The 20,873-nt window shown below is 44.5% G+C and overlaps 1 protein-coding gene across 1 annotated transcript in view; it reads left to right on the top strand.

The window, feature by feature from the left end:
- Deptor (DEP domain containing MTOR interacting protein) overlaps positions 1-20,873 on the top strand; it is a 135,566-nt gene that overhangs the window by 16,812 nt on the left and 97,881 nt on the right. Inside the window, exons 2-3 of the mRNA XM_041671922.1 lie at positions 19,379-19,557; positions 20,415-20,538. Of these exons, the coding sequence (XP_041527856.1) occupies positions 19,379-19,557; positions 20,415-20,538 (303 nt within the window). The remainder of the gene's footprint in view (positions 1-19,378; positions 19,558-20,414; positions 20,539-20,873) is intronic.

The raw sequence follows: 20,873 nt of genomic DNA, 5'->3' as shown, positions 1-20,873 counted from the left end.
GTTTTGTTTGTATCACAGAGAAGGGGCAGCTGCGACCTTTTGAGACGCTGCTGGCTGTTTCACCGGGGTGAGTATGCAGCCACCAACAGGCCAGGCCTAGAGACTCGGCCTTTGCATCCTGTGCCGTGTGGCTGGTTTCTCTCCACGTCCATGGCAACCTGGACCTTCTTACCTGGAAGCCTGCACTAAACCTTGAGAAAATGTGAAAGAATAAAATAGTGCTCTTCCTTCCTCTCCTCTCACCTCTTTCCTTTACTCCCCTCCTTCCTCTTCTTCCCCTTCTTCCTCTTCCTCCTCCTCTTCTTTGTTCCTGTGTTCTTTGAGAAAGACTCTTATATAACCCAGGCGAACCTTAAACTTGCTTCGCAGGCTATGTAGCTGGGGCGAGCCTTGAATTAATTCTCAATCCTCCTGCTTCCTCCCTTCCAGTGCTGGGATCACAGGCAAGAGCCAACTTGGCTGTAGAGAGACCATTCTTGACTCACAGGATTTGTAATGAGTTGAAAAAAAGAGAGTTAATGCAAGAAAGAATAAATATGGAGTGGTATTTGGGCAAACACAAGCATTAGAGAAAATAGGTCCTGGAGGAGTCAGGGAAACTGATCTCATCCGGCTGGCAAGCTCCTGGGAAAAGAGGTGGCGGTAAACTTGAATGTGATGAATTGGCGAGGCTCTAGCGAGAACATATCCATCCTCCAAATGGTGGAGACAGGCAGAAATGAAGGCAGCACATTTGGCTAAAGTAGACAACAGGAAAATGATGTTGGGTGGATTCAGTTTTTTAAAAAATTTATTTAACTTTATTTTATGTGCATTGGTGTGAAGGTGTCAGATCTTCTGGAACTGGAGTTATAGACGGTTGTGATTTGCCATGTGGGTGCTGGGAATTGAACCCCAGTCCTCTGGAAGAGCAGCCAGTGCTCTTTATCACAGAGCCATCTCTCCAGCTCTGGGAGAATTCAGTTTTAACTTAGTATAAAGACATTTACTGGTGTGTGTACATCCTGTACACAGAGATTACAACATTTCGTTAGAAAGAACCACCTGTTTCAATCATACTGACTGTCTTAGCTAGGGTTTCTATGGCTGTGAAGAGACACTCTGACACCAACAACTCTTATGAAGGTAAAGCACTCAATTGGGGCTGGCTTACAGCTCTGAGGATTAGTTCTTTATCATCATGGTAAGCAGCGTGGTGGCATGCAGGCAGACATGGTGCAGGAGAGGGAGCTGAGACTTCTATCTGGATCGGCAGGCAGTAGGAAGAGAACGTGATGTTAGGCTTGGCTTGAAGCATCTGAAACCTCAAAGCCCACCCCAGTGACGTACTTCCTTCAACAAAGCTACACCTACTCCAACAAGGCCTCACCTCCTAATAGTGCCACTCCCTGTGGGCCTATGGGATCTATTTTCATTCAAACCACCACAGTGGCTATGGGACCTAGGCCACCCTGAGCATCTGTATCTAGGCCTCGTATGAATATTATATGCATGTCTACTACCCTTTCAACAAGCCAGTTTCACCATAGCTGCAAGTGTTCTTGAAAACACTTGAAGAGTTTATGAAATAATATTTTTATTTTAAAACCCAGAGAAGCCTGTGTGTTCTCATGGTAGAGGTGGGGACCACCTAAGCCTCTGGCACCGTGGCAGCTTCAGGGTCTCTCTGTCCCCTGGACTGAAAATAAATGGGTCATCACCCTTCAGGGTGTTTTACAGCATGCCTCTTAGCACAAGCTTCTCTTTAAAACATGTTCATCTGTGTTTGGAAGCCCAGAGGAAATGTTTGCTGCTCCATGCTTCCCAGCCTTGTGGTTTGTGGTTGATCTTTTCAGTACAAAATGTGCCTCGGACCGTCTGTTCTATTTTGATCCTGTGAGGGGAGATTTTCCCTGGAGACTCATCAGAGAGTCCACCAAAACAGATTCAAGAGTAGAGAGATTTGGGGAAGAAGTCCAGTTAGCTTCCTTACTTTACTGGGTCCTGAAGCTCGGGTCCAGACCGGAGAAGGGGAAGAGGCCTCCCCACCACAGCATCTAGACAGGAAGTGTACGCTGTACAGTTAGGTGCCATCGCCCCTCCCAGCAACGACGGTGCCTGGCTCCTGTTGTCAGCTGCACCTCTCAAGTCATTGTCTTGTTTGTTTTGTTTTGTTTAGAACAGTCTCATTACACATCCCAGGTTGGTCTCAAGCTTCAACTTCCCAAGCTGGGGTTACAGGTGTGAGCCCTTACTACTGCCTGCTAATCACTAACAAGTGGGTAGGGAGATGCCTTTCAAGGAAGGACCACATCCCTAAAACCCCAACTAAAACCCCTAAGCCAAACTCTGGGGTCAAGTTCCTGTGTGAGCTCTGCGTTGTTTTTGCAAGGTGTGTGCCTTAGCCCCAGTGTTCCCAGCTTGTCTGTGGCAGAAGTCCAGGACCTGGGAATATGTGTGTGGGGGGGGCTCACATCGCTCACCATACCCTGCCCAGCATAGATCTGCTTGCTCAGCCTCCCCTATGGCCCATGTTTCTTGCTTCCCTATCTTCTCTCATCTTTCTGTTTGATTTCAACTCAGGTGTTTGCTAACCATGGCCAAGTCAGCATCAGCAGCACGAGGAGAGAAATCTAAATACCAGGACTCACCCTGCCCCGTTGAGTCAGAAAAATAGGCTAGAAGAAGGGGCAGCCTTCGCTGTCTCAACAAGCCCTGCTGGTGGTTTTCAGGTCTGCCAGCTTTGAGAATCCATTTTCTCCTCTGGATGTGATAATTTCCACCTCAGTTGGCAGATAAAGCGGCATATTTAATTACAATAGGCAATGTTTTGCCTGTTTGATGGTGTTTTATAATAGGTCTTTATCTTTTCTCTTGTCTAAAATTGTCGCCACGTCTGTTTCTTCTTGGGGGAGAGCTTCAGAACTAGTAAGCCTCTGGCTGGCATTTGGATAGGTGGCGTCTTTCTCGAGGATGGACGCAAGCTGGTGTTATCAGAAATGACGTACAAGGCTGTCTGCAGTTCTGCGTACACACTAGGGGAGCAGCTGCTGTTCCTATGGTGTTGCTGGGAAGCACGCTGGACCATTCTATCAACAGACAGGCAGTCAAGGTTTATACCTCAGCCAGGATAACAGGGCAAAGAACTCAAATTCACTCACTCTCCTTTTCCCATCTATAAAAACAGACGTGGGTGAAAGCTTGAACTGGATGGGCTGATGTTTCTTCCACTTATGGTAACTCATTGACTTTAGTTATGTTTGGGTGATGCCGTAGTAGTGGGGAGATTGTTTATAGCACACCTCATGGGAAACCAGGTCTTAGCTTGTTCTCGGGGAGTAACCGGGACTCCCTTACAGGATTCTCTGGATTTAACCTTCTATCATTTCTTCTAAACCTTTAGCAAGAGAACAGCCAGGTCTCTTCAGGTTGCTAGGCCACCACAATCATCCCTGGATTCGTGACTACATTTACTTTAGGAAATCACAGAAATGTGTATTTAGTGAGAGATGGATGGTGCTTCTGCCAAAATCTGATAATAAAGTACGTTATATTATCACTAATAAGACTCAACACTGGATACTCCGCACTTTAAACGCTATATAATAACTAATAAGACTCAACACTGGATACTCCGCACTTTAAACGCGCCTCTCGCTGAACCCTTAGGACACACCTATGAGATGTGTTTGGTTAACTTTTCGTTTTTATAGATAAGCCGAGGTACCAAGAAGAGAAATCACAGCTTTGTCCAAACCTCCCCGGGAACAAAGGATCCGTCTGACCTTGAGTGTTGGCTCTCTGGCTCCTTAGCACATAGTGAATGGGGTGAGCAGGAGGCTCTTTTCTCATTTGTTGACCCAACTGAGACTCTCGGTCATACCTGGAAGCCGTTACTTTGTCTCTTCTTTATTTGCCATCTGACTAGCGCTATTCATTAATCCATAGCAGGATCTTGGGACCGGTGGTCAAGGAAAGAACAATGTGTTTGGCAATTTGAGAACCGCTGCTGTAAAGTATGAAACTCTGTCTGTGGAAGGAGGGGGCGGGTCAGAGAACATGCACCCCCCTGACAGGGACAGGAGACTCAGAATGGGTAGTGTGGGTCTGGTCTTTACCAGGGGAAAAACAAGCGGCGGTTGGCATAGCAACCGGCATGGTCCTGTGAGTCATCCTTTATCTTCCGCAAGCTCCCCAAACCTTGTGGACTCATTTCTTCACCTGTAAGGCAATTAGAGGCCTCAGACTCCTGGGCGTGGTGTGCAGATAAATAATGACCTGCTTTTAAAAAAAAAATTCTTGGAAAGGCACTTTGCAAACAGGAAGAGCGTTTTTCTGACTCATCAGAGGACTAGCTGGAGATGCGCTGTGATCTCTCTTGGGTTCTTTGTTTATCCAACAGACCTGTTGAGAAAAAGCTTGCATGGAAGCCAAGTGAAAAATCCTTGGTCTCATACCCCAGGGAAGCTGTATTCAATTCATCTTATCATGGAGGCCTTCCTGTATCCCTTTTTAGTATCTCATACCTCCAGGACGAGAGGAGAGCTTTAGAAGGCTCAGAGCCTTGATGCACACGTAGGTCCTCAGGATGTGTGTCCTGCATACACTGCCGCTAACTCTCCAGCATGGGAGAACCCTCTGACACATTTCCTGTCTCTAAGTGTGTTATCTTAGGTACAGAACATCGGCTGGATACAAACAGGAGACTGGCTGTGTCTTTTGCAGGCTCTTCCAAGGATCACCTCTGTATTTATATTGGTACATAGCTCTGTGATAGCTGGGATATAGAAATGTTTTCATCTTATGACCACAAAGTAGGCAGGATATTGGTGACTCAGCCCTGTGGCAAAGGATGGCATAGAAAGCTTTCCACGCGGAAATCAGATCCAACTGGGTGATGGTGGCACACATCTTTAGTCCCAGGAGGTAAAGGTAGGTGGATGTCCGAGTTCAAGGCCAGCCTGGTCTACATAGTGAGTTCCAGGACAGCTAGGGCTGTGTAGAGAAACACTGTCTGGGAAAAAAAAAAAAAGTCAGATTTAGATTCAAATTCCGAGTCTATCCTTCTGTCTTTATAAAACAAAACTTGAGTAAGTCTCTCTCTCTCTCTCAGTTCCCTTTTGTGTCTGCTGTCAATACAAAACACAACTCTTGTTCCAAAGGAAAGAGACAATTTACACTGAGTCAGATGACTACAGCCCAGGACCAGGTGGTCAGGTTGTCCCAGATGGCATGCTCCACCACGGAAGCATTTACTAGAGCACTTGGGTGGAAGACAAACACGAATAGCGGCATTTCCTGAAGATGTGGATGTGATGTGATGGGGGGCAGTTAGAATAAGACAGAATCTCTACTAGAGATTTCAGGTGCCAATGAAAACATTCGGAGCCTTCGTGCTGGTGGGAGCCAGGTGGTCTCCTGGTAACTTAGTTAATTAGCATAGTCCAGACGTCCTACCTGACAGTCAGAAAGGTGTTAAATTCGATGTAGGGGTGGGTGCTAAATGACTACTAAAGAGACTGGGGTAGCCTAAGAGAGTTCTGCCCCTCAATCTGCAACGTTCCATCTTACCACTGTCTAATCGGTCCAACTGCAGCACCTTCAGCAAAGGCGGGCCATTGAGTGTGATATTGTGATATATCACAACAAATGGTACCCAACGTGTGGATGATTGCATCCACATAAAGCCTGAGAGAGCTTGGGAAGTAATTCTAGACAGAAAAGAATAGAGTTAAGCATGGCTTATTGATAGCAGCATCTTCTCAGGTGGGCTCTGCTTGCTAGAGGCAAGCGTTCTCATTGAAGAGAGGCTTCCTGACTCAGCTTTAGCTGCAAAACCTTGCAGCTCTTTAAAGAGGTCCTGCCACGAAACACTTAAATGGTGTTGATGAAAAGCTGGCCGCATGCTTTCTGGTGGTGGCAGGGACCTTAAAATGCCATAGGGTTGTGGCAATAAACAGGGCTCTAGACGGTACCTCTGCCCTGAGGCTAGAATCTCAGAAAGCTAAGGAATGGGCTGGATCCAGCCTTCAAAGCCACAGATTTAATCCTCTCCATATTGCTTAGTAAATTAAAGACTCACATGGTCAGTAAAAGAGAGAGATATACAGTAAAGAGAGATTAAAAGAGGAAGAAAACCTCTAAATGTTTTACAGTGTGTTAAAAATATATGCAGGCTTGGGAGACAAGAGATATTTGTGTTCCTGATTCACAGAGGTAGACATTTACTTTGTTGAGTGTTCTGTGTTTAAGACAGGTCTCACCCTGTAGCTCAGGCTGGCTTAGAACTCACATGTAGCCCAGGCTAGCCTTGAATTTGCAGGAATTCTCCCTCTGTCTCCTAAATACAGGGATTAAAGATGTGAGCCACCATAGACATTCTGTCACAGGAGATCGCTATGGGGTCGTTCCCGATGGGCTCCACGCAGAGACAAGACTTTATGGTTTTTATTCATGCAAATGCTCTTTCATCATCTAGCATATGATATGCCAGGTTCTGAGTAAAATATCCTTCCTTCCCGGGTATGTTTATAGTGTTAGAGCTTTTCTGTGCCATGTCACACAGATGGCTGGACACCTGCTGCAGGCCTGTGGATATTTTGGCAGGAGGATCAAGAGTTCAAAAACATCCTTTTTTTTTCAAGTTGTGAAGCAACTTGAAGGCCACCCTGGGCTACATGATACACTGTTAAAAAAAAAAAACTCACCAAAAAAAAAAGAATAATAACAAAAGCAAATAGACAAATGAGAGAGCACATGAGAGATTTGCTTTGTATTGATCTGTCATGAGCCTTGGAGGGGTTCTTTTAGAACTTTGACTATATTTGTTCTTCATGCACAAAACCATTGCTTATCACCCGCTGAGAAGGATTGTTCAGGTTGGATTTTGGTAAGGCTGTCTTTAAAGTGGTTGCTGAGGATTTGGAAAGTGTGTGTGTGTGTGTGTGGTCCAAGACCAGCTCCTTCTGCTTCTTCACAGTCACATGCTCTCTGTTTATAGATCTATACTTTTTTCTTCCTATTTTTTAATGATTTAGTTATTTTAAAATTATGGCTATGTCGGGGGGGGGGGCAGTGTATGCTCACATGAATGCAGATTCCCAAAGAGGCCAGAAGAGGGTATCAGATCCCTTGGAGCAGGAGTTATGGGTGGTTGTAAACCACCCCCACATGAGTTCTAGGAACCAAAATCTGATTGTCTACAAGAGCAGTATCTGAGTATATATTTTTAAATGCTGAGCCGTCTCTTCAATGCTTTTCTTCCTATTTTTATCCCTGTCTGTATGCTCTATTAATATAATCAGTCATGAAAAATTCAAACATTTTCTTGAAGTAAAACTGTGAAATGTAAAACCTGGTGTGATGGTACAGGCTTTTAATGCCAGCACAGAGGGAGATGGGATGGATCTCTGCGAGTTCAAGGCCGACCCGATCTACATAGCAAGTTCCAGAGCAGCCTGAGCTATATAATAGAGAGACCCTGTCTTTAAAAAAAAAAACTTAATTAAAAAGAAAGCTGTGTAAAATGTGTACCGTGTCCTATTTCATGTAGAAATATGCTTATCAAGCTACATGTATGCACACACAGAACAAAATATACACAAACAGCTTTAGAGACCAGGTTCTTTGAGAAAACAGCACTTGAGGAAAATTCCAAATGTGTCAGGATAGTTTCCTAAATTCTCATTCACCAGTCAGCTAGCTGCAACAGTTCACTGATTGTTACCCACTTTTAATAGTTGTCCATTTATGCCCACTTAGAAAGAGACTTTTCATTTTCATTATATACATTTTTTTACACCTAAATTTTAATTCAGAGATATATCCTAGCATTTGAGGGTTGAGGTAGGAGAATCACAGCAAGTTCAGGACCATCCTGGTCTACATAGCAAGATCCAAGCCAGACAAGACTACATGGTGAGACTTTGTTTCAAACCAAAGGAACGGACATCCCACAGTCCTTAACTGTAAAACAAATTCAAACCGTTGAAAGGAAATGCTGTGTGTTGAGTTACATCTGTTCCTGGTTTTAGTCTCAGTCTTTTGGATTCAGACCCTTTCAAGGATAGATCTTTCTCTGGGTTCTCCGATCTCAGTGGACAGATTTTGGTCACTGCAGAACATCTGGAAGGATCAGCAGCTTTGATTTCAAGCATCCATTCCCGTGTCACCAGGCTCATCCGGAGCCCCTGTTTGGCTTTCTGTGTTGTTTGATTAAACTGTTTACTTTGCCTGAGGTTCGTGATGCAGTTTGAAAATAATGATGGGCAATTTCAACCGCTCCATTTGTTCTCTGGGTTCCACAAGCTGCTGCAGCCTCATGAAGCTGTTTTTCTGAAGAGTATTTCCAACATGTCTTCTGAGATGGACGGTGATGTTTGAGGGATTATTCACACCCTGCCTTCAGTAATGTTTGCTCTCTGAGGACTGGGAGAGGGAACTGTCTGATGATGCAATTTGGGCAGCTGGTTAGCCAGACAGGAATAGAAAATTACAGAATCACCTTGAATTGAATGCTTGTGAACCAGCTGTCTGAGATGAATGATGAGAAGGTCTTTTCTTCTTCTTCTTCTTTAAATATCATGGCAAATGGGATTAAACATTCAAATAAAATAGAGGTGTCTGCTCTCACCAATATATTGAAAGTGAATTTAGAATCTGAATCCAAGGGCTGTTGTACCTGGGCATCCCACAGTGCCGAAAGCAGGGTTTATCCTGACTGATTTTTTTCCCACTGTTGAGACTGGTTTCTCTTTGCTATCACTGGCGTGGTCGTAGTCCAGAGGCAGGGCTCACTTTGTGTCCGTGGAGTCATGCAGTGAGGTGTGTGCTTTCTCATTGGCACTAAAACCCTGTGGAAGGTAAGGAGATAAGGTTGTGGGAACATGCTCACCAAGCAGGTGCCCTTCCAAGGCTGCCCTTGGAAAAGCAAGGTCTTTCAATTATAAAAGGAAGGAAGAGAGAGTAGCTTGTGCTACTCACAGCATGGAGACTGGTTTACACTCCTAGGGGCTAAAGAATTCAGAATGTTCCCAGCACAAGTGGGCACACTTTGGTTGGGAGGTGAGAGAGGAGCCTGGGTTGGAGACAAAAGCCCGCTTAGAGCCTGGGTTTCAAGGTCTTGGATCCACAGAATCCAGGCTCACCACTCAGACACCTAAGGGCATAGTGAGTGTCTTAATTAGCACCGCCCCCTCCTTTTCTAGAATCTGCCAAAGGGTTCCACCCTCTGCCCCAGTCCTAGTTACTGAAAGGATACACATGGCTTGGAAGAAAATCTGGAAAACTCTGATGGATAAATCACTCCAGACACATTCTCTCAGTGTCTCCGTGCTGGGTGGCATTCCTTTTCTTCCAAACCTGCCAATCCTGTTTCCTCAGCAGCCTCTGCTTCTGCCAGTTTTGTTTTTATTGTTTGTTTCTGGTTTTGCTTTTTTGAGGCAGGGTATGGCCTTAAATTCACTGTGTAGCTGAGGCTGGCCTGGAACTCTCAATCTTCCTTCCTCTTCCTCCCTTCAAGTACTGAGTTACAGAAGTGCTCTCCCGTGGGTAGTGTGGGCCTGCTAGTTTGAAACCTTTTGTCATGACTTCTAGGAAGACCACGGATGTAGAAAATATGTGTGGGAAAACCGGAAACTATTCTGTACTTCTCGGTCCAAACTCCTTTTAGCTGGAATGCACACTAGTGTTCTGTTTTGAAGTGTTTCATCACACAAAGATGGGTTGAAAACTGCAGGTGTGGTTTGCTTGAATAAAGAACTATTTGGCTAGGTTTAGTTCATTCCTGCCACGCGGAGTGGGAAGAACCAAGTGTCCTTGGCTTTTTATCTGGGCATGCCCTTGGAAGTATGTGAGGACCTTGATGGTTCAGGGCTCTTTTTGCTCAGGTTCTGTTCCAGGAGGAGATGGGGTATTGCCTTGATTCAGGGAAGGCTAGAAAGGTAGTTTTAAGTAGAAGGGGATGTTGGACGTTGGCAAACAGGGTGACCACTGTACACAGGCTGCATGTTATATTTAGAGCTGTGTTTTTTAGTTGGGTGTGGTGGCCTACACCTTTGATCCTATCACTCAAGAGGCACAGACAGGCAGTTTTCTATAAGTTTGAGTCTGACCTGGTCTACAAAGAGGATTCCAGGCCAGCCAGAGCTACATAGTGAGACTCTCAAAAGGAAAAAATTAATGTAAAAAATACGGACCTGGGGATATAGCCCAGCTGGTAGAGTGTTTGCCTAGCTTGCAAGGAGTGCTGGATTGATTGATCCCAAGCAATGAATATATTGATGAATATTGGTGAATTCTGTAACTCCCAGCTATATGGCACATTTGGGTCCAACATTGGGTACGTGAGACCCAAGTCTCAAAACAGTTATGTGACTAATAGACCATACAACTTTCAGAATCTACTAACGTAGCTTCTGCCAACCTAAGCGTTAAAAATGACATTGACATCAGATAACATCTTGGACCTATAGAAAAGTTTCTCCACCTGGCTGTTCCTGCCTCTTTGATATACCCAACATTGTGCCTTTGTTATGTAAAACCATAAAAACTTCATGAAACTGCTTCCATGCTGGAACATGAAATTTGGAGTAACCTAAGTCTGTTTTCCAGAACCATGGTTATTCAAAATGGTGCCAGGATAAACTATCTCATGTTTTATGGGCTGAGGAGGGGTGGGGGAAGGGAGGATACGAATCAAGGGCTAGGCAAACTGCTTGCCTGGCCTGCGCAAGGCCTTGGGTTCAGTCGTTAGCACTGCAAAAATAAAAGAATAAAAATGAATTGCTTTTATGTTTTTAAAACACAGGAAGAAAGAGCTAGTTGTCATTAAAGTAGAAATAGAGCCACGCATTGTGGCAGAGGTATAGAATCCCACACTGAGCCCCGAATGCTTGCACAGGCTTTTTACATTGAACCAACCATAGCGACATAGATTTTAATCCCCACACCTCCAAAACTGAAGTAGGAGAAATCTCTAGCTCAGGGCACACTTCAGAACACTGTGATGTAATGAGACTCTACCAAAAAAGACAAAAAGTCAAAACAAGCTGTCAGTTTTTTTTTTCAAGTCAGTCATGTGTAGTGGCACATACCTGTAATCCCAGTACCCCCAAGGTTGAGTCTGGAGTACCTTGTGTTCAACACTAGCCTGGGCCTCACAGTGAGACCCCGTTTCAGAACAAACCCAGAAAGGTTTAGATAAGCTGCACATTCGTAGATGGTGATATTACGTGTCAGGAGTACCTGCTCAGGTAGCCAGCCTCTTCCTCCTCCTCCTCCTCCTCCTCCTCCTCCTCATCTCTGTCTGTGCCCTGTGTATTCCATTTGCCCAGTGAGTATCTCGGCGTCCGCTGTGCCAGGCACAATAACTTGCTATGTCTGCAGCGTGGAAAACTATCTCTTTATTGGAGTGGTTTGTTTTTTTTCTGGGTTCTTACATTTTCACTGCTCATTTTTAGAATTCTGTTTCTGCTTATAAAAGCGAAGAAATGGTGACAGAGGTTTTGAGAATTTGTAACCCCTGGAAACATACCTAAAAATATCAAAATTTATCTACCAAATTCCTGGTTGTAATATTCCACCCCTCTGCTTTTTGCCCTTTCCCAACCATCTGCTTCCATTTAAAGGAGTTTAGTGTCATTAGTGTGTGTGTGAGAGAGAGACAGAGAGAGCGTGATATGTGGTGTGTGTGTGTGTGTGTGTGTGTGTTATACACGCCACAATACATGTGTAGATGACAACATAGTACAGTCACCTCTCTTTCCACGCTTACCTAGGATGGAACTCGGGTTGCCAGGACCCTTCACCCTCTGAGCTATATCAGTAACTTTCTTAATGTATACCCTTTGCTTAATTTGTTTTGTTTTTGAGACAGAGTATTATTAAATAGGTGAGGATAGCCTTGAACTCAGTGTAGCCCAGGTTAGCTATGAATTTGTAGCAGACCTCATGCCAGTCTCCTGCATGAACAACCTGACCAACGTACACACGTGATTCCTTGTTGCTTCTTCATTTGGCGTGCTGGGAATTGAACCTAGGGCCTCTAGCATGCTAGGCAAGTGCTCTGCCTTTAGTGAACGCACCCAGTCCAAATCGTCACCACTCCAAACCCCAAGCACTGGTGAGTGAGCCCAGGGTCTCATATCTGCTCTGCTCAGCTCTTACACTCTTCATCGTTGACCTACCGCCCCAGCTGCTGTTTTCTTCAGAAATATGTCAGCCTCTGGAGAAATGGCAGGCCAGAGGGGCTGGTGTGGTCTGTTGTTCCCCACTGTGCAGAATGAGTCAGTGGAAAGCAAGACATTTGAGTTAGTACTGGACCCAGGAGTCACAGAAGGATAGTCAAATGGAGTTCTCTTCTATAGTATTTCAAGATAAACACCACCTAATAATTTTTATTTTTTTTTTTATTATTTGGAAGGTGTACAAGAACTGAAACTCCTCTCTTGGCTCCCCACATATTCCTCCTCCGCTGAATTATGTGGCATTTTGCTCCACATTTGAATTTCTAAATAAATTGGCCTTCATTATTCTTGGATTCCTGACAGACGGCATGTCTAAGAATTAGTGTTTTGCATTCTGCCGCTCTGAGCGTGTTCAACAAATGACTCACTGCTATTGTCACTGAATTAATTAGCAGGATTCCTGTGAAGACTTCAGTGAGCTTGGGTGAGCTAACTTTTTAAAATTAGGGCTCAGTATTTTCTTGAAAATGGTAACTTCACTCAGGAGCCATTTGTAGTTTTAGGGTGGTTTAGGGAGTCACCGCGAGGACCAATGCCCATGGAGTAGTTGAACAGTTACCACTTTACCTAGCACACGGGGGGATGCTCAAGTGCCAATATTTTCTAAAATTGTGTGTGTGTGTGTGTGTGTGTGTGTGTGTGTGTGTGTGTGTGTTGCAGGGAGTGTGCCATGGAGTCTGACTGGCAAGTGTCTGATGAGGGAGTCAGTTCTCTCTTTCTGCCATGGGTTCCAGGAATTAACCTCAGGTTGTCAGGTTTACGCTTGCGCACCAAAGGCCTTTACCCACTCATCCATCTTGCTTGCCCTTGTTTTTGTTTTTATTTATGTTAACAGTTTACTAAATGTTAGGATAAGTCTATTCCTTGAATTGTGTTTTCTTTCAGATTGCCTTTTTCTCCCTCCCTTGCTCCTTCCTTTTCTTTTTTTTTAGTATGTCTGTGTGTGTGTTGTTATTATTTTGCTTTAGAGTCTTGCATAACACTCAGCTTTATGTGTATATGTAACACAGATGTCTCTATCCCTACCACAAGTTTGTCTTTTTATAAAGGAAAGCATATAACTGGGGACTTGCTTACAGTTTTAGAGGGTTGTTAATCCACGGTCCTCATGGCAAGTAGACAGCTGCGGCACTGGAGCCGTAGGTGAGAGCGGTTACATCCTGTTGGCAGGCAGAGGCCGTGGGGGAGGCTCGTGTGGGCTTTTCCCGCCTCCTTCAACAAGGCTGCACCTCTTAATCCTTCCCAAACTGTTCCACTCCGTGGTGACTAACCATTCTAATATATGAGCCTATGGGGACCATTCTCATTCAGAATGCCACCACATGCCATTTTCTCTCCTGGGCTAAATTTGATCGCTAATTATTTCCTTCACTTTTCCATCATGTTAGGGTCAAGCAATTATTTATTATAATTATGTGTGTGTGTGTGTGTGTGTGTATAGTGTGTGTGTGTATGTGTATATATATATATATATATAGTGTGTGTGTGTGTGTGTGTGTGTGTGTGTGTGTGTGTGAGCATGCCACAGTGCAAACGTGAAGGTCAGGGAACAACTTCATGGAGTTAGTTCTTTTCTTCTACTGTTGCATGGTTTGAGGGACCAAACTCAGGTCTGCAGGCTTACACAGTAAGTGCCTTTAGCTGCTGAGCATCTCGCCAGCCTGTTTTCAAATCATTCGGCTCAACGGGAGGAGCTGGGGATTTTGTCCTTTGGTTTCACTGTATCTGCTTTACAAGTTCATAATCTTTACAATTTGTATTTCTCACCTGTTCCTTAGTACGTCAAGGCTAGGGTTTGGCTCCAAGCACATGGGCCAAAGTACTTTCTGGAAGAAGTAGATAAACAATGAGTCAGGTAGTCTCAAAAAAATTACCTAAGTAGTTTTCCCTAAAGCAGTAAGGACTCAAGTTGCTCCTTCCTACCAGTGTAAGTCCCTTTCTTTCACCCATAAAATATTAATCCTAATATACTTTTGTGTTTAATAAAACATACCCCCTCTAGGACTGCCAGATTAGATGCAGAGTACTCAATACGATTCGAATCGCAGAGCTAATGAGTAATTGTTCTTTAGTGTAAGTAGGTCTTATGCAGTATTTGGGCCATGCTTATAATAAAAGAATTAATTTTGTTGTTTCTCTGAAGTTCAAATTTAGTTGGGTTTCCTAACTTTTTCCTTTTCCAGTCTCTCTCCCCACCCCGTGTGTGTGTGTGTGTGTGTGTGTGTGTGTGTGTGTGTGTGTGTGTGTTGTAGCTGCTGCTACAGCTGAAATAGGGTCTCATATAGCCCTGCCTGGCCTTCAACTTACTATTGGTTGAGGATGATCTTGATAAATTCCTTCTGCCTCTACCTTTTATACCCACATTCTTCTTCTTCAGTCAGGCAATCCTGCTTCATCACTGCTGTCTCAAGGGTGGATTTTAGGCCCATTGGACGATGCCTCTTGGGATTATTCTCTTCCTGTCGCTGGCATTTTCATCTCTCTTACTGGTGGGTTCATTGCTGTGCCCTCTCATTCACGAGCCCTACAGCACATTTTGACTCTTAGGGTTTTAGGTAATTATAAGTGGCCAAATGTTCTGGTTAAGTACCAACATTTGCTGTCACCGATTTATCCGCACACAAAACAGTCTTTGAGTAATGAAAATAGATGTCAAAAGCTCCATACCTCAAACACTCATTTTCCTTATTCATAGATGTTCGGATTAGGCTTCTGCTGGAACTTTCCGAATTCGTTTTTCTCAAAGATTCTTTTTATTTATAATAATATGTATATGTGGACATAACAGCATGCACATGTGAGCACAGATGCCTGTGGAGTTTAGAAGAGGGTCTCAGATCCCCTGAAGAGGGAGTTTCTGGGGGTCATGAAGCACCTAACGCGGGCCCTCTGCAAAAGCAGGACGTGTTTTTTATCACTGAGCTGTCTTTGCGGCCCCTGAGTTCATCAGTGTTTTCTACAAACTAGATTAGGAGATCACAGCAGCATAAGAACAGCAACTGTAAGGGACTGTTTGAGTTCAGAACAAAGATAATGAATGCATAATATGTCATCCAGGCTGCATGGGAAAACCCCATCTCAAAAATCCAGATGGACTGACCACAGTAATAGCAACAGAGGAAAGTGGGAAGATGGGGAAATGGGAATCTGTCAAACGCCTGCTCCAGGGGCCCGGGGACCACTATGTTCAGGTCACACAGCTCCAACTACCGATGGGTTCTCTGGAGGCCCAAAAGTGGCAACATACAGTGTCACAGAGCCATTGAGTCATCCAGTGGGAGATCTAGGACCATTTTGGTAGTCGATTAGGCACCTTAACTAACCTCACGAAAGGATAAGGAACATGTGGTTCATGGTACTTAAATACAAGTTCATTTGGCTTCGGGGACTGTTGATTTCAGGTGCACAGGCATGGTTATTGGAGTTTTTTTTTTTTTTTTTTTTTTTTTTTGGTTTTTCGAGACAGGGTTTCTCTGTGGTTTTGGAGCCTGTCCTGGAACTAGCTCTTGTAGACCAGGGTGGTCTCAAACTCACAGAGATCCGCCTGCCTCTGCCTCCCAAGTGCTGGGATTAAAGGCGTGCGCCACCACCGCCCGGCTGGAGAGAGTTTTCTTTGCTATTGTTGTTTTGCTTTTTAGAGATCAGTCCTCTTTGTAACCTAGGCTGACTTCAAACTGGCAGTTCTCCTGCCTCCTGACCAAAGTGTTGAAATTACAGGCATATTCCATCATGCCTGGTAAAGCTTTTCTCTTGGTTTCTTTGTATCTGTTTATATTATTACTGCTTTGTTCTGTGTTCAAGGTTTTTCTTGGACATGCATGCCTTTATCATGACAAGAATGTAACTGCAAGCATTTGTTTTCTTTGTTTGGGACAGGGTCTTGTGACATAGCCCACGACTGCAGCAGTAATCGTGCTGAGGATTGTAGGCATCACCGTCTATAAAGTCTAGTGACAACCAGGACTTGCAGAAAAAGCCTCAGGATTGCCTTGTCGAAGTTACTTGCTCATTCACGCACCCAACCTAGAGCTCGAGGAATAACTAGCGTGCTATCATTGCCTAAGCCTGGGTCACATGTTGGGGCTAAGCCCAGTTGCATATGAGTTGCTTGAACTGTTAGTGGATGCTGAATGGTTTTCCCAGGGGAAGTGAGAGTGTAATTAGCAGAAAAGAGGTAGGTGAAGCTCCAAGAATTTCACTATCCACTGTAAAGAGATCACATGGTCACTCACGTGTCCAAAACCCTTCTTTCACAAGTGAGAGCAGTGAGATTCCAGATAGGTGAATCAGTTTTTGATTGTACGTTTAGTACAGCATTAGGCATGGACTAGAAACTCATTTGAACTCACTGTTTTTTTTCTATGTAGCTCCCAGCTCTGGGAACTGCCTCATTCTCTTATTCCCCATCTCTACTGCCTGGTCCCAGCAGAGCCTGAGTCCTTGAGTCTTTCCTTCTTAGGCTGCTCCAGGGTCTCGAAGCCTTCAGCCTTCAGTGGTTGTGTTAGTTGGCTCAGCAGACTACAGGGTTTAAAAGTTCATCTCAGCCCTGGAGCCTGGAAATCCAAGATCAAGGTGCATTGTCCTCCTCTGAGGCCTCTTTGATGCGTAGATGGTGACATTCTCCCTGTATCTTTATATATGCCTATGCCCCAATTTTCAGTCATAGCGGGTTAGGGCCTGCTCTTCAGACCCTTGCAGGTGCTAGGTGAGTGTTCTGCATCTAACCTCCATCCCCAGTTCTTCAGTTCCATCTTTAGAAACCCATTGTCTAAATAGAGTTACAGAATACTTGGAATGGAAAGATCAACTGAGGAGGCGGGTATGAATTTGAGAACACAATTTGGTGTGTGGCAGTTGGATATAGCAAAGGACACCTAAGCCTCAGAGATTTCGGTTGAGTATACTCCCTACTTGGGACAACTTTTGAGATGTCAAAATTTAAAGTGGGCCTGGTGATGGATGCATTCTGCAATCCTAGCACTTGGAGGGTAGGGACAAAAGGACCATGAGCTCAAGGTCATCATTAGCTACAGAGCATATTTGAGCTGGTGTGGGGTATAAAAGACTGCCCCCTCCGCGCAGAAGACTGGGCAGTATGTCAGTTGGTACAGTGCTTGCTTGGTTTACAAAAACTTGGGCATGGTAGTACAGACCTGGACTCTTTATCACTTGGGAGGTAGAGGCAAGAAGTTCCGAAGTTCAAGGTCATTCATAGCTACACATGGATTTGGAGAGTGGTCAGAATACATGAGCACTTGTATCAGAAAAACAAACAAACAAAAAACTAGATAGGAATAGGATCTCTCCCTCTTTCTAGTCCTACCAGGCTTTCTCCCTCTCTCTCATCTACACACTTGCTAGGCCCATACTTTTCCACTGAGGGCCACACCCCCAGCCCTTCCATCTCTTTCCTTAGAACTGTCCCCGTGGGGGATCCACTCTGCTGGGTTTCTGGTCGGCATACCCACCTCTAAATTTCAACATGGCCAGGGTTAGAAAGTCGATCCAAACTCTCCACTTCACTGATGGTGGGTGGGTGTGGGGGAGCCCTTAAATCACTTGCCAGAGTCATACAGTCCTTTATGTATACAGGCTTTCCAATTCCCAGGCCTGCACAGCACTGTTCAGAATATGCATTATGAAATATAGAAGTCAGGTGAGTGGATTGTAGAAGGTGACCTTGTGGGTCACCAGTTCAGTTCCTTCATTTGAGAAACAAAAAGGAAATGCAAGGATGATTTACAAACAAACAAAAAAATGGTAAATGACAGAAACCTTAAAGAACAGGCAGGTCCATAATTTCTTTGTGAAATCACCGAAAGCTCCCACAGAGCACTTTCCACTAATTTACCAGCCTGGAAGTAAGTTGTATTTTTTTTTTCCCCAACAGCTTTAATCGATTTCTCCTTGACTTTTCATTTATCCATCTCTAGCTGGAGGCAGCGTGATGAACTCAGGGACAACAGCAGGCCTCAGATCTCATTTTTGAGACTTGTTAGCCATGTGGGTTTAGACAAGTCATGTGATCACAGGACCTCTATCCCAGGCTTTTGCCCAAACCATGGCACAGAGACTGACTAGTTTTGAATGCTAGGCCTAGCTCAGTCACGTTTCTGGCTAGCTCTTTTAACTTAAATTAATCTGTTTCTCTCTATCTACCTTTTGCCTCAGGGTTTATTACCTTTCTTTCTGTATATCTTATTTTCCCTGCTTCTCTGTGTCTGCTACCTGGTGTCTGCCTCATTCTCTCCTCCTCCTTTTCTTCTCTCATTCTTCTTTCAGGCCTAGATTTCTCCTCCTCTTTATTCCCTCTCCCTGCCAGCCCTGCCTATCCTTTCCTCTGCCTTGCTATTGGCCATTCAGCTCTTTATTAGACCAATCAGGTGCCTTAGGCAGGCAAGGTGAAACAAATGCAGCACATCTTTACATGATTAAACAAATGCAGCAGAAACAAAAGCAACACACCTTTATTTAGTTCAAGTAGTAATATTCTGCAGCATAAACAAAGGTAACACATCTTTGCCCAGTTAAAATAATAGTTTACAGCAGACCTCAGTCTCTGCTTGTAAAAGAATGAGGTGGCACTGACTGCTGGTGGATTGCTGTGATGCTCTCTGTAGGGTGCTCAGATTAACTCGTGGAAGCCAGTAAACCTCGCATCAAGATTAGCTCTGGAAGTTCAGTGTGGTAGCACAAGCCTATAGTCTGAGGTAGGGGCATGAAGATCAGGAATCCAAGGTCATCCTTGACTGCAAACCAAGTTTGTGACCAGTCTGAGCCCCATGAGACCCTGTCCCAAGAACCAACCAGCCAACAAAAGAAAACATAGCTATGGTCCCTACTGGAGAAAACAAATGCCCCCAAAGGCGAGCTTTTTTGTCCATATTTTCTAATACATGCCTCTAGTGCCTAGAAGTCTGTAACAGGTAGGTCATAACATGTATGAGTCTTTGTCATATGAATTAGTGAAGGCATGTACTTATGTCATATGAATGTATGAATGCAAATTCGGAGGACATAAAAAAAAATCTGTGCTGGAGAGAGGGGTTCTGATTGGATGGAAATCTCCAACTTGTTTAATTACTTCTCCATGGGATTGGTTTAATAATTCCTGTTGCCGTCAACATTCCTCAAGTTCTTGTTTGTCTTTTTAGGCTGAGGCTCCATGAAGAAAAGGTTATTAAGGATAGGCGGCATCATCTCAAGACCTACCCAAACTGCTTTGTCGCGAAAGAACTGATTGACTGGTTGATTGAGCACAAGGAGGCCTCTGACCGAGAGACAGCAATAAAACTCATGCAGAAATTGGCTGACCGGGGCATCATTCATCATGGTGAGTGAGGCGGCACTGGCAAGGTGTTTGGAGAGGCAATGAAGATCACATTGATTGAGTGGATGTACTCGTTATGAAGTCAGAGACAGGAGTGATGAAGTGAATTTGGTTGTTGGAGACCAGCTTTGACAAAAATACCACTTACCAGGGTAGGAGCATGGGGGTTAGAAAACTAGTAAAGAAAGCGAAGATGTGACTGAAAATAATAAAACAGAAACATAGGACAGTACCGGGAGGGAGCTCCAGTGAATACTGAAATCGCCTGCATTTAATTTTCCACACACTTTTACACCCCAGTACAACAGGGGGAGAAGACAAAAGACTACTTTAACGTGATACAAAGGACAACTAGAACAGTTACTTGCTTCAATACTTTGAGACGTCAAGTCATTAGCATTCTGTTGTTTAGGCAGTGAAGCCACCCTAGACCAAGTATCCTGAGGGCAGCCACTCCCAATGTCAAACCTCCTATTTCAAAAGAAGGGGCGGAAGGATGCTTGAATATTCTGACCATTGGTCAGGGTGGAATGGATCTACCTGTACGGGCCATCTTAAAGTCAAAAAGATCAAGAACCAAACCCTAGGTCAGGGAGTGAAGCCTCACTGGTCAACAACTTTGAACAAGCTAAAACTCTCTGACCTTCAGACGAGGTGGAAATAGACTCACATTTTTGGGCCTCCACATTTCGTGAGCCTTTCAATACCTGGTGACGGTAGTGATGCTGACAAACACTGAGCCACAGCACTGTGCTGAGCATTGATGTCCCTGTGAGCAAGTATTGAAGCGGCGAGATGGATTTTAATCTTCTGTCTCTGGCGAGGCTTTCATTGTCCTCTCTGTGTGTTCTGTGTTTCAGTGTGTGACGAGCACAAGGAATTCAAGGATGTAAAGCTCTTCTACCGCTTTAGAAAGGATGACGGAACCTTCCCGCTGGACAACGAAGTGAAGGCCTTCATGAGAGGACAGAGGCTGTATGAAAAGTAGGTCCACCACCATCTCGACTTGGAAGAAAGGAGTGGGCTCTATTAATCTTTACTTTGCTTGCTTGCTTGTTTTATTTATTTATATCTTGAGAAGGGAGCTTAAGCTGAATCCAAGTCCTATATGGTCATAGGATGACCTTGAATTTCTGATCCTCCTGCCTCCACCTGCTGGCAGTACAACTGTGTGTCACTGTTGCTTGTTTTATGTGGTGCTGAGGATGGAACACAGGGCAAGTGCTGCATCAGCTGAGCTTCATCAGCAGCTCATCCGGCTGTCTTTTACCATGTCGACTTCAGCTTGGCTCTTCCATGTGGGCTGGTTACATAACCGT

Source organism: Microtus oregoni, unplaced genomic scaffold (genome assembly GCF_018167655.1).
Source record: "Microtus oregoni isolate MIOR12 unplaced genomic scaffold, Mior012 000022F_ref0000154, whole genome shotgun sequence".
In the NCBI taxonomy this organism is placed as follows: Eukaryota; Metazoa; Chordata; class Mammalia; order Rodentia; family Cricetidae; genus Microtus; species Microtus oregoni.
The sequence above is the reverse complement of the archived record's forward strand: the minus strand, read 5'-3'. Positions and strand labels throughout refer to the sequence as shown.